At 45.7% G+C, this 12322-nt stretch overlaps 1 protein-coding gene across 2 annotated transcripts in view; it reads right to left on the bottom strand.

Annotated features, from left to right (window-relative positions):
* The window catches only part of HABP2 (hyaluronan binding protein 2), a 47348-nt gene that overhangs the window by 16677 nt on the left and 18349 nt on the right, over positions 1–12322 (bottom strand). For both annotated transcript variants that reach the window (XM_053583767.1, XM_053583766.1), the window contains exons 3-11: positions 10163–10273; positions 8603–8710; positions 6808–6924; positions 6069–6188; positions 5401–5572; positions 4312–4409; positions 2993–3236; positions 1771–1913; positions 903–1037 (exon numbers count right to left, since the gene is read on the bottom strand). In XM_053583767.1, coding sequence (XP_053439742.1) covers positions 903–1037; positions 1771–1913; positions 2993–3236; positions 4312–4409; positions 5401–5572; positions 6069–6188; positions 6808–6924; positions 8603–8710; positions 10163–10273 — 1248 coding nt within the window. The remainder of the gene's footprint in view (positions 1–902; positions 1038–1770; positions 1914–2992; positions 3237–4311; positions 4410–5400; positions 5573–6068; positions 6189–6807; positions 6925–8602; positions 8711–10162; positions 10274–12322) is intronic.

Here is a 12322-nt window from a genome sequence, read left to right as displayed (position 1 = left end):
TATTGAACAGAGCCGAAGTTGAAAGGTTCAGATGGATCACAAGGAAGGTGGCTACAAAAACAGTTTTCTGGTTGACCCTAAATTGAATTAGCCAGAAATCTCCTTTCCCAAAGCCTCTGGCAAACTTGTATATTATATTTCACTTTCTTCATGAATGCAGACCTATGTAGACAGGATTTGAGAAGAAAGGGAAATACATTTCGAGTATTTGGGAAAGACTTGCAATATTCCTCTGAATTTTTTGTGGTAGAAGATACAGTCTTGCCAGTACTATGAAGAAAGTGACTCTTAGGTTACTGTTTTGGAAAAGACCAAACCCTAAAGCCAAATCAATAGCTTGACTTAACAACATAGAACATCTATTCTATTGATGGTCCTGACCAAAGCACCATGGGAGAGACAGAGATGAACGAAACCTGACCTTTGCCCTCCAGGGCCTCACTTAATGAATATCTTGTAGAACCCTATCATCTCCTGTAATCATGATTCCAAACCTCACAGTGACCATTGGGAAACTAAAAATCACTTATTCAAATGACAAAGCTAAGAATCTAATTCAAGTCTGTTTGACTCCAAAATTTATGTTTTGTTTTGTTTTGTTTTTTCCAGGAAATCCTTTTCCAATCTGTCAAAGGAAGGAAGGAGGGCTCCATGGATCCAGGGTCAATGCTTGATAAAAACCAAGTACCTAGGGGCAGGGGGAAGGGGCAGACATGGAGATCAGGAAGGGGCAAGGAAACAGGTGATGAAATTTAACTAGAGCTTGAACAAGGCAGATGTTTTCTTTTGATCATGCACTCTGAATATAACACTTCAAGTTCAAAAGAGTGCTTGAATTTGGCCCTTTCTCCTCTGGCTGATGCAGCTTGCCTAAGCCACGGGAGAATGCAAGCTGGACTCACCTGTTTCTGTAACTCCCCAGCCAGAGATGTGGCATTCGGTCCCAGAGGGAAAGGGAGCATCAGGGAGGCATACGGTCTTCACATATTTGGATTCCAGAGCACAGTGGCCATCCACTGGCTTTAACTTGAGCAAAGCTAGGTGGGGAGAAAAAGAGGGTATAAGGTTGCTTGTTTGTCAGAGAAGCATCAGTGTCAACTTACCTTGGGAGGAGATTGGAGAAAATCCCCTCCTACCCACACCCAACCTCACACTCCTGAAAAACATGTTCCTTGGTCATTTCATGTTTTGAACTTCCACCTGAGGAGGAGTATCAATTCAAACAGAGTAATACCAAGAAATAATAATTGAGTTCAAAATCATTTCTAATCCATTAAAAAAATCAGACTGTAAGTGAAGAAAAGAACTAATGGGGAAGGAGAGCAAGGTCAGGGTCTGTGAAGGGAGACGTGGAGCAGAGAGCTGAGCAGCCAGGGGCTTAAGAACATCATTGCCTCTGCACCCAAGCACATCCGTCACTGTATACACATCCTGTTACTACTTAACACACAGACCCGCACATCAGGGTCCCCATTTACACAAGAGAAAACTGAGGCTTGGGAGTGACCAGCCCCTGGCCAGAAAGTCAGGGGGCTGGGATTCAAAGCCAAGCTCATTCCATGGCACAACGTTCCCAGCATCTCTTCCTCTCAATTTAAGTGCATGTGCCCATAGATCCACAACATCAGCACATACCCTTAAGCTCTAAAAAGACCAGGAATATATTCTCCACCTTACAGGATCTTCAGCGGACCAAAATGATCATGAACACCTTCTAGAATCAAACCTCAAGTTCAAAACCCACAGCAAATCCACGATAAAGAGACTTGCCAATGTCATTGTGGGGAATCTCATCCCTTTCGTTGTAATGGCTGTACTTGAATATCTTCTCTACCCCAAAGCTCTGCTCATGGAATTCTGTCTTCTTCAGGTCCTGGTCCCCTAGCACCACTTTCAGATGTTTAGCTTTTATGCTGCAAGATAAGAAAATGAAATAGTCAGAAAATAGCCCTGGAATGTGAGAGACTGAAGCCAACCCCCAGCTCCGCTCCTGGTGGGCCGTGTGACCTTCAACAAAGCCCCTGACCCTGTGGCCTTGGCCTCCTTACCTGTAATCTTTGTCTCACTCACAGAAGCTGCTGTGGGGTCCAGATACGATGATATGAGGGGACTGCTTTTATTAATGTAAGAAAGCTCCTAATAGAACTTTTATCCCACTTTTGGGGAGACTTCCCATTCTCCCTGGGACTTGCGAGAGAACAGCCGTTGCCATCTTGAGCAAATCTTTGCTAATCAATGCTAATGTTTGCTTGCTTAATCATTCTTGGGGAGTACCTCCTAAAATCCCAGAAGAAATTTAATCACAAGATGCACTGGAAGACCTTCAAGGCTACCTCCAAAACCTGGGCTTTGTGGGACCAGCCCTGACCATGAACACAGGGAAGTAGGAGCTCGTGACTCTTTAGCTCCCCAGAAGCTACTTGCATCTCTGAGGCACACAGGAGGCCTGGCTAAAGACACCTGACCCAGAAGGCTTTTGGTGATGGCATCAAATGGTAGAGTGGTTCGAAAGAGGTTAAGGAAGCAGATAGAATGGGATTTACATCTCATCTGCCTGCTTCCTGTCCACATGACTTCCGGCAAGGTGCTAAACCTTCCCAAGACTCAGAGCCCTCACTTATGAAAGGAGAATAACAATAAACTCTTTCTCTCCACAAATATTTACTGAACACTTACTAGGCACAAAGAGACCTGCTTGAGGCACTGGAGATCCCACAAGTAATAAAACAGATAAAACCCCCTGCCCTCCCTTTAGCTTGTCTTCCAGTAGATAGTTGAGGAGTAAACATCACGTGAACACGCAATGCCCATGGTGAGCATTCTAGGCACAGTAGCTATTTTCCATTTGGTTTTAAGTAGCCACTCTTCTGCCCTTGGAGCTAGCTAAATCTCTTAGTCCTGCCAGAGTTACCAAGATGATACTCAAAAGGAAAAGAGAGGGTACCACTCTACTCTCAAGTCACCCTAGTCTCTGTCCCCAGTGGGCACCTACTCAGTGCAGTGGGCGGCAGTGAGCACCCAACAGGGGTGTATCAGTGACCCCCCGCAGAAGTGGCCCTGGGGCATGGAGACGGTCAGAGGCAGAGAGGTCTGGATGGATGCCTGCCACGGGTGCTTGCCCGCCGTGCTCTTGAAGCCTCCATAGATCCTCTTGATCTTCCGCTCTGCTATCTCAGTCCTCCCGCAGGAGTCAAACGCCGAGGGCTCAGTAGGGTTTCCATGTTGGTAGGTGAGGTCTGCAGGACACAAGAAACACATGTCACTCTACTCACCCTCCCTCCACCCCCACAGAAGGACCTGGTCAGAGGTATGACTCTGAGTCCAGTGACCAGCAACGGTCTAGAGTGGGGAACACGCTGGTGCACACAGGTGGGCATGCAGTAGGTGCACAAAGGCTACTTATTGAATGTACTGATTAACATCAAACAAGTCTATAGAATTAATAATGAAGACTTTCTGTTTCAAAGCACGTTATTCTTAGTATTAACGTGTACACACACACATCAATGTGAATGTAAGTATATAAATCCATCACTGGGATGTATCGGCTAGTTATTCACTAATGTACACATATTTGCGATTATTTTTTCAGTGTCAATGGTTGGATATCCAGACAAAGTAGGAGAAGTTAGGTAAGACATTTGCATAGATGGCTGTGATAAAAGGAAAGAGCAGTAAGTGTTTTATGGGTAGTGTGGGTAGTGCCTTGATTCATTTCTTGGGGTTTGTGAGGAGGAAGAGACAACACTTCACTTGACAGATCAAGGAGGACTTCCTGGAGGAGGGGACCCTTGAGTTGGTTCTCCAAGAATGGTTGGATATGGGCAAGAGCAGCTATGTGATGGAGTATTCCAGACAGAGGCACCGTAAGGGCAAAGATGCAGATGTGAAACTGTTCGGGGAGAAACTCCCATCGGTCAAGGGAGGAGGGTTCATCATTCCAGATGTGGCCCCAGACGAGTGCCAGGACAGACTGCCTGGGGCTCAGCCAATGTTTGATCACCACTGTATACCCAGGGCCTGGTATAGTGTTTGGCACATAAAAAGCCCTTGGTAAGTATCTGCTGGATGCACTGACTTGGAGCCAGGAACATAAGCTCACAGCTGGACCACCTGGCCTGAGCTTACAAAGGTATCTAGGCTGCATGGCATCTGGAGGAGAGCAGCGGGCTGGGAGTTAGATTGGCTCTGGGATGGAAATTGATAGAGAAGGTGTGGGGGAAGGCTGTACAGGGAATGGGGCACCAGGAAGTCATGCTAAGGATCTGCAACCTTCCCACCCTTGGAATCTCTGGACAGCTGGAGCCTCACCTTGGGCTGAGCAGGCCAAGACTTCACAATACTCCCATTTCACCTTGTCATTGCCAACTTTAATGAAGCACCAGGGCTTTTTGTCTCCATCTGGATTTCTAAAATACAAACCAAAATAACTCATGGTCACTAGAACCTTTGTATAAGTGGGTGCCAAGCTCTCATATCCTTCTGGGACCAAATTCCTTTTGAATCCTGAGGCTGGTTAACAAATCTTGGCATGGAAGAGTGGCCATAGGCTTTTTGGCAAAACCTTAACTTCCAAAGGACAATCCCATGGACTGGGGAATAGGTCACAATTCTTGTGCCAGATCCATGGAACATATCAAGTTTTTTGTGGAAAAAGAAATGAGATCCTTTTTGAAGACCCTTCTTTGTCAGAAAAGTAAAGTAGCAACAAAAACATGGTGAGGGTGAGGTTCCTCTTAGAAAGGATTGGGAATCCTCAGAGGAAGGTGGCTGACAGGGCCCCTGAAGATAGTTCCATGAAAGGAACAGCTCACATCAAAGGCAAGTGGAAGATGACTAGTGTTTTGTGCAATGGATCCCTGTCACTGCAATGTGACTCATCTGAGTCATTGGCTTTGGTTAGACACACAGCAGTGGGTAGAAACCAGCAGAAGGGGAAGAAGTTAGGTAGGGTCATCACCAGGGAGGGTGCTGGCCTTGTCCTCACATGGGAACGCCTGGACATCCTTAGGGTAGAGACTGCAATGCCCAACAGACATTCCATTTCCTCCTCTATATTTCTGCCTTGAAATTATATGAGGCCCCATGACTATTTTGCTTCTAGATTGAGGTAATAATAAAGCTATGTTCCATTTTCCAGTGTCTTCTTGTCCTTCTGAATTTGTGGAGCTGAATCCCCATTCATCACCACCACCAACCACATGACACATGGAGTGTTAATAGTGAGAAATACACTTTGATGTTCTTGAGCCACTGAGATGTGGGGATTGTTTGTTATAGCAGCATCACCTCACCGATCCAGTGGAGGAAAATCTTGCTGGAAAGAAGCCTGATGACTTTCAATGATCTGTTTTAAAATCAAGTGACCAGGAGTAAGCACAGGAAGAAGATAATTCTGACCTGCAGAAGTTGTGCTCCCCAATGCCATGGGCCTCAGCATCCTCCATGAACATGTTGTAATTCTCCTGCAAGAGGAGGTGGGAATTCCAGTAAAGGCATGAGTGCTGATTGACTGTCCTACTCACTTGCCCTCGGTAAGAGTAGCCATCACCGACATAGCAGTCATCAGGACCTCGGAGAAAGCAGGCAGGGATGTGAGAACTGATAACAACGGGCACACTGCTCTCAGAAAGGGCGTGGTGGATGTATCAAGTGCTGATGGGACCAGGTCTGAATATTTATCACCTTAAGATTCTACCACAAAGTTTTAGACCAAAGGTGCTTGAATGGTCAGCAGTTAACCCTGCCTAAAAACATAAAATATATAGTGGTTGTAGGAGGTGGGAGCTTAGTTCCCTTAATTAGGGCTCACATAAGAATTGATGGGTGGGCTGAGACAGAGGGATGCCCTGGTGGTTTGCTTTGCCTGAGCTATATCGCAGTTTATTACTTTCTTTACATGGAGAAAGACACACCCCATGCCTTTAGGTTGGAAGACTGAGGCAATAGTAGAATGTGGGGAACTTAACTTGAACCACATTCTGGCAACAAAACCCAAACAAACAAAAAAAAGATTCCGGAAGCTTGTTGCCCTGACTTTCTGATAAAGTGGTGGTAGAGACCCATACCTATTTCGCAGAATTTGCCCCTGAAGTGGTCAGGACAGGCACAGGAGAACTTGGATCTCCGCTTATGCCGGGAGCAGGTGCCACCATTCTTGCAGGGGTTTGGCCTGCACACAGGAGTCACTGTGAACACAGGAATGGGGCCAGAAAGGTTTTTCAGAAGGAGTTGCAGGCTACAGCAGAGATGACAGGGGATACTGGTGGCACTTTTCTGCTGTCCATCCTTTCGCAAAACACGGGTCACCAAAGGCGAAAGACAGACCCATTGACACTCTAACAAATGTACAGATGAGCCTTAGGCTGAACTTGGCTCTGCCCCTTGATAGCTACATGGCCATGAGTAAGTTAGCAAACCTCTCCAAATGTCAGATCCTTCTTCTGTAAACCTCTTCCTTGATGTGCTTTTGGGAGATTTCCAGAGAGAATGTAAGTCTCCTGGGATAGTGTCTGACTCATGGCTGTGACTAATATGTATTAATTTCCCTATATGGCCCCTCTCAAGAATCAATCAAGACCTACTTCCTGGAGGAAATGAGTTTCAGCATGATTCTTTACATATGGGAAGGGATATAATCAATCCCCACTGGGCTTTCCAGGGGTGCTGAATCTTTAGAAATCCTCATGAAAATGGCCATCTCGGTTGCCCTGAAATCACCAGATGCATCTGGACTTTCACACAGTAGGATTCAGGAATGACCCAGGGCAGAGAAAACCTGGCAAGTAAGAGGCCTCCACCACTTACCTTTAGAACAGTGTGGACCGGTGTAAGGATATTTACAGACACAGCGATGGTAAGGAGGACTCTGGGTAATGAGACATTGGCTTCGGCCACATGGGTTGTTCTTGCACTTGTTTTGCACTTTAAGAGATTCATGGAGACAAAGCACAGGACATTATTTGGGACCCATTTTACATAGAGGGATACTTGTACAGTACTTTTGGGAAGTGGGGGTGGCTGCCAGAGTGCATGTGGCCTTGTCCATGGTGCTGAAATGCCTTCTCTCCTCTCTTATCCTTGGACCATGAGGGATCCCTTCCCATGTTCCTTCTGGTGCTTGTAGTCTTTTCTTTATTTTCTATCTTAATAAAAGCTTTGATAATTTGTATGTCTCATCAAGCACAGTCTTATTTTAGTCTCTCCATTTTACAACTGATTCTACATTCCATTTATAGGTTTGTCTTTCTTCTAGGAAGAGGAGTGATAAGCCCAGATATTATGTTTATACCCAATATCTCCTACCATCTTGAAACATCTACTGAAGGAATTGATGGACTGAAATGAAAAGACCAACTATGGTGGCTCATGCCTATAATCCTAGCACTCTGGGAGGCTGAGGTGGGAGGATCCCTTGAGCTCAGGAGTTTGAGATTAGCCTGAGCAAAGTGAGAGCCCCTCTCTACTAAAAATAGAAAAAAAATTGGCAGGGCATTGCGACTACTATCTGTAGTCCCAGCTAATTGGAAGGCTGAATCAGGAAGACTGTTAGAGCCTAGGAGTTTGAGGTTGCTGTAAGCTAGGCTGACACAGGTACTCTAGCCTGGGAAACAGAGGGACATCTGAAGAAAAAAAAAAGAAGAAGAAGAAGAAATAAAGAGAAAGAGGGAAGGAAGGGAGGGAAAAAGAAAGAAAGAACAAAAGAGGGAAAGAAAGAAAGAAAGAAAGAAAGAAAGAAAGAAAGAAAGAAAGAAAGAAAGAAAGAAAGAAAGAAAGAAAGAAAGAAAGAAAGAAAGAAAGAGAAAGAAAAAAAAGAAAGAAAGAAAATGGAAGGATTAAGTAAAGCAGACACAGAGGAAAGAAGTCAACCACAAAGCCCTATATATAAGAGAGAGAGAGAGGGGAAGAGTCTTGTGTGTGTGTGTGTGTGTGTGTGTGTGTAGTATAGACACACACACACACACTTCCTGCCTCCCACCCACAGTTAGATGGTTGCCAGATTGGAAAGAATCCAGTCTCTCTCTAGGGGTACAGTTAGCCCACGCAATATCTATTCTTGATGTTTTATCCCACAGCCTCATGCTAGGCCCACAAGAGCTCACTAAAGGCAGACACAGTGAGGATGTCAGGATCAAAGAGCACAGGCTGTGATTTCTGTTCTACACCTAACTAGCTGTGTGACCATGAGCAAGTCCCCTGCCATCTCTGGGCTCCTTTTCTCTAACAGAGCTGAGCCTATGTCCCCTGAGATCCTTCTGGCTCTTCCATGTGAGGACACTATTTCTCTGTTGCAGTTAGTCAAACACTCTAAACACAAAGTTCTGAGTTTGGAGTACATCTTGCTTAGAGTCCTCTAAGCCTCTTGGCCTCAATCCTCCCATCTGCAGAATGAAGACACTAGTTCCTTTTCACAAAGCAGAGGTGAGGATTCAGGGGGATGCTGCCTGGGACCCTATAGAGGAATCCCTCGTGCAGGATACAATACATGCAGTTGTAGTCCTTTCCATGGGATCACGCGGCTACTCCTCACCCCACAGCTGGAGGAGGAACTGCCTCTTGTTTAATTCAGGGGGTAGATTGACGCTAATGAAGATTCATTCACCGTTCTGACACTTGTTCCCAGAGAAAGGAGCTGGGCAGCTGCATGTGAAGGTGATCCCATCAGTGAGGCAGTCCCCGCCATGTTCACAGGGGTTGGGTTGGCACGCATCTAGGACACACAGATAGAAATCAATATTGGTAAGGGACAGCAGGTGAAAAGTCCCCACTTGTTCATCTAATGTCAGCCTTCTGCCCCCAAACAAGAGAAGGGACTGCATAGTCAATGACTGGGGAAAAGGAGAAAAACATACATTGTCCTTAAACTGCAAGAAAAACTGCAGTCACCCCACCAGAGAGAGGGATTCAGGTGAGTAAGAGGAGCAGTGAGGAGGAATCGTGGCTGTCTCCCCTCGGTGTGGCTTTGGATGGGGCCTTTTCTCATTGAGAAACTCCCCTTTTGCCTCATCTCTGTTTTTCTCCTCCCAGTCTTGCTGGGAGTGCCACGGGGTCTGTCTCTGATGCTGAAGGCATTTCACAAACCTGAAGACCTCCCCTACTTCCAGTGCCCAGGGGTGGAGGTCAGGATTGGGGAAAGAAAACCCACCCCTAATGAAACACGAGCTTTCTGAACATCAGGAGAGAAGACCAAAGGCAAGAGGGTGACAGAAGAAGCGGCAGCGAGGAGGAAATGACCCAGTGGCCTTCATCTTTCTTCAACTACTTGTTCAGTTAGATTTTGTCATATTTCATCTGTGCCTTTGGCTTTTCATGGTTGTCTGAATGGCTCATCCCTTGGGGAATTCTTTATCCTTCTGTTCATACACATTGCTCTTTGGTTCAGGAACTAGGATCCCTGGGCCCAGCTCTTGTTTTGATGGTTCCTTCTGATGTTCCCCGGTGCCCTGTATCTTGGCCCTGCCTTCCAGGCCACTTCGCACAGTTACACAGCTTTTATTCCAGCTGCTAAGTGCTTCCTTCTCCTGGTTTAGTCACATGGCCTCGCTTGGGCACAGATTCTTATTTTCCTTTCTGTCCCATTTCTTGGGCTAAGAAGCCACAAAAAACAAAACAAAACAAAAACAAGTGTGGTAGAAGCACACACATGGGGTACACGCACAGCCCTTAACAGCTGTGGAAAGCTTCTGAAGAGTGAAAGGTAAAAGAAAATCACAGCAAAGGCAGAGGGAAGAAAAGTCCCAGAGCCGAACTTTTGAACGCTGCCGTCTGATGCTTGACACTAATGCAGACCCTTTGCCGTATTTAGGACCCGACCCGCAATCTAAGAGCTCTGGGAGTGATTTTGACCATGTTTGCTATTCAGTGTCAGAAAACCTGGGTGGTGCTGGGTTAACCTGCCGTATGACCTTGACCAAATCAGCACCTCTCTTAGCCTCACTTATTTCATCTGTCACTTGAGGGTAGGGCACATGGTATCTAAGAACCTCCCCAGTTCTTACAGTGTATGATCCCAACTGGAAAAGAAGACAGTCTCAGTGCATTCTTTGATACTTATTTTATGATGCTGTTCAGAGAAGAAAAGAGACAGGGGGCCTTGCAAATTATCACATATACGCTCCCCTCCAGACATGCCCCCTCCCCAGAAGACAGATGTGGGACCTACCGTCCTCCTCGTAGTACCAGTCGGGGTTGTCAGAGTGGGCAGAGGTGCTGTTGGTATTCTCTTCCTCATCATAGTACTCAAGGCTGTTCTCATAGTGGTTGGGAGTCCAGTCTACAGGGGTGGGAACAGGACATAGAAAGCCTATCACCAGACTCAAGTAGGTCAGCATTTTATTGAGTTAAACACCTTTCCCCCAAATAGTTCAAAGCCCTGAAGGAAGAATCCTGTGTCTTTTTAGCTCCTCACAGTGACAAAGGTGGGTGGAAGGGTTTCAGGCTTTGTGTCTTTTCACTGGGGGGGGGGGGATGTAAGGTCTTGGCAGGGTCAAGAGCACCTGATTAGAAATGGAGAGAAATTGAGTCCTGCCTTCCCACTCACTGCGACCTTGAGTAGTCAACTGTATTCTTGGCACCTTGGTTTTCTCATCTTTGAACAGCAGGCAGAGGATGGGGGCCTAGCTGATTTCCGGAGTCCTATATGGTATCTGCCTAGGGTCACATCACGTGACACTTGAGCACATGGTTGGGTGTTTCTGTGAATAGTATTTCTTGATGAGACTTCAGTGGTCCTCTTAGTTTAATGAAGTCAAAGAAACTTTTCACTTTCCTTTTGGTCTTGGCATCAAAGTCCTTCCAAGTTCTATCTATAGAGTCATTCTAACAGATACTGTTTATTGAGGCCTTTACTATGGCAGGCCTTGTGCTAAGCACTTCACAAGCACCATTTTATTTCATTCCCATACAAATCTAGGAGTTTTTAAACTCTATTTTAAGTTGAGAACCCTGAGGCTGAGTAACTTGGCAAAGGTCACATAGCTAATAAATGACAGGATATGAGCTAAGGCAGTTTGTCTTCATAAAACAGCTACATTTCTTTTCTTTTTTTCTTTTTATTGTTGGGGATTCATTGAGGGTATAATAAGCCAGGTTACATTGATTGCAATTGTTAGGCAAAGTCCCTCTTGCAATCATGTCTTGCCCCCATAAAGTGTGACACACACCAAAGCCCTACCCTCCTCCCTCCGTCCCTCTTTCTGCTTTTCCTCCCCCCCCATAACCCTAATTGTCATTAATTGTCCTCATATCAAATTGAGTACATAGGATTCATGCTTCTCCATTCTTGTGATGCTTTACTAAGAATAATGTCTTCCACTTCCATCCAGGTTAATACGAAGGATGTAAAGTCTCCATCTTTTTTAGTGGCTGAATAGTATTCCATGGTGTACATATACCACAGCTTGTTAATCCATTCCTGGGTTGGTGGGCATTTAGGCTGTTTCCACATTTTGGCGATTGTAAATTGAGCTGCAATAAATAGTCTAGTACAAGTGTCCTTATGATAAAAGGATTTCTGTCCTTCTGGGTAGATGCCCAGTAATGGGATTGCAGGATCAAATGGGAGGTCTAGGTTGAGTGCTTTGAGGTTTCTCCATACTTCCTTCCAGAAAGGTTGTACTAGTTTGCAGTCCCACCAGCAGTGTGAAAGTGTTCCCTTCTCTCCACATCCACGCCAGCATCTGCAGTTTTGAGATTTTGTGATGTGGGCCATTCTCACTGGGGTTAGATGATATCTCAGGGTTGTTTTGATTTGCATTTCTCTAATATATAGAGATGATGAACACTTTTTCATGTGTTTGTTAGCCATTCGTCTGTCATCTTTAGAGAAGGTTCTATTCATGTCTCTTGCCCATTGATCTATGGGATTGTTGGCTTTTTTCATGTGGATTAATTTGAAAACAGCTACATTTCACTAGCTTGACTGCTTCAACTGGCATCTTACATTGCCTTGGGTACATCCACGCTTACCCTCAGGAAAATGGGGCCAACCATCCCCATTGAATATGCAGCCTGCTCATTAGGAATTGCCTAAGGACGACCTTGAGAAAGTTCACGGGCTCATGCCCCTGAAAGATAAGACAGTGAATGGAGTTGCCCGCAGCTGAGAACCTCGTGCTGGGCCAGTCTCCGGGAAAAGCAGGAGTGGGTGAGACTGGACTCAAGTCCTTTTCTCTCTAGAGCCATGGGAGATGCTGCTTGCTCTGTGGCTGGTCGTTTTGTGGAAGTTTCGGATTTGAAGAAAGTTGGGTTGACTTTGCTCTCTCGGGCTGGCGGGAGTGTGGCAAGTTTGAAGCTGCAAGGAAACTGTCCAGAGATGCTTATG

The sequence above is a fragment of the Nycticebus coucang genome, chromosome 3, assembly GCF_027406575.1.
Source record: "Nycticebus coucang isolate mNycCou1 chromosome 3, mNycCou1.pri, whole genome shotgun sequence".
NCBI classification, from domain to species: Eukaryota; Metazoa; Chordata; class Mammalia; order Primates; family Lorisidae; genus Nycticebus; species Nycticebus coucang.
Note: the sequence above shows the minus strand (reverse complement) of the source record. Positions and strands in the feature narration are given on the sequence as shown.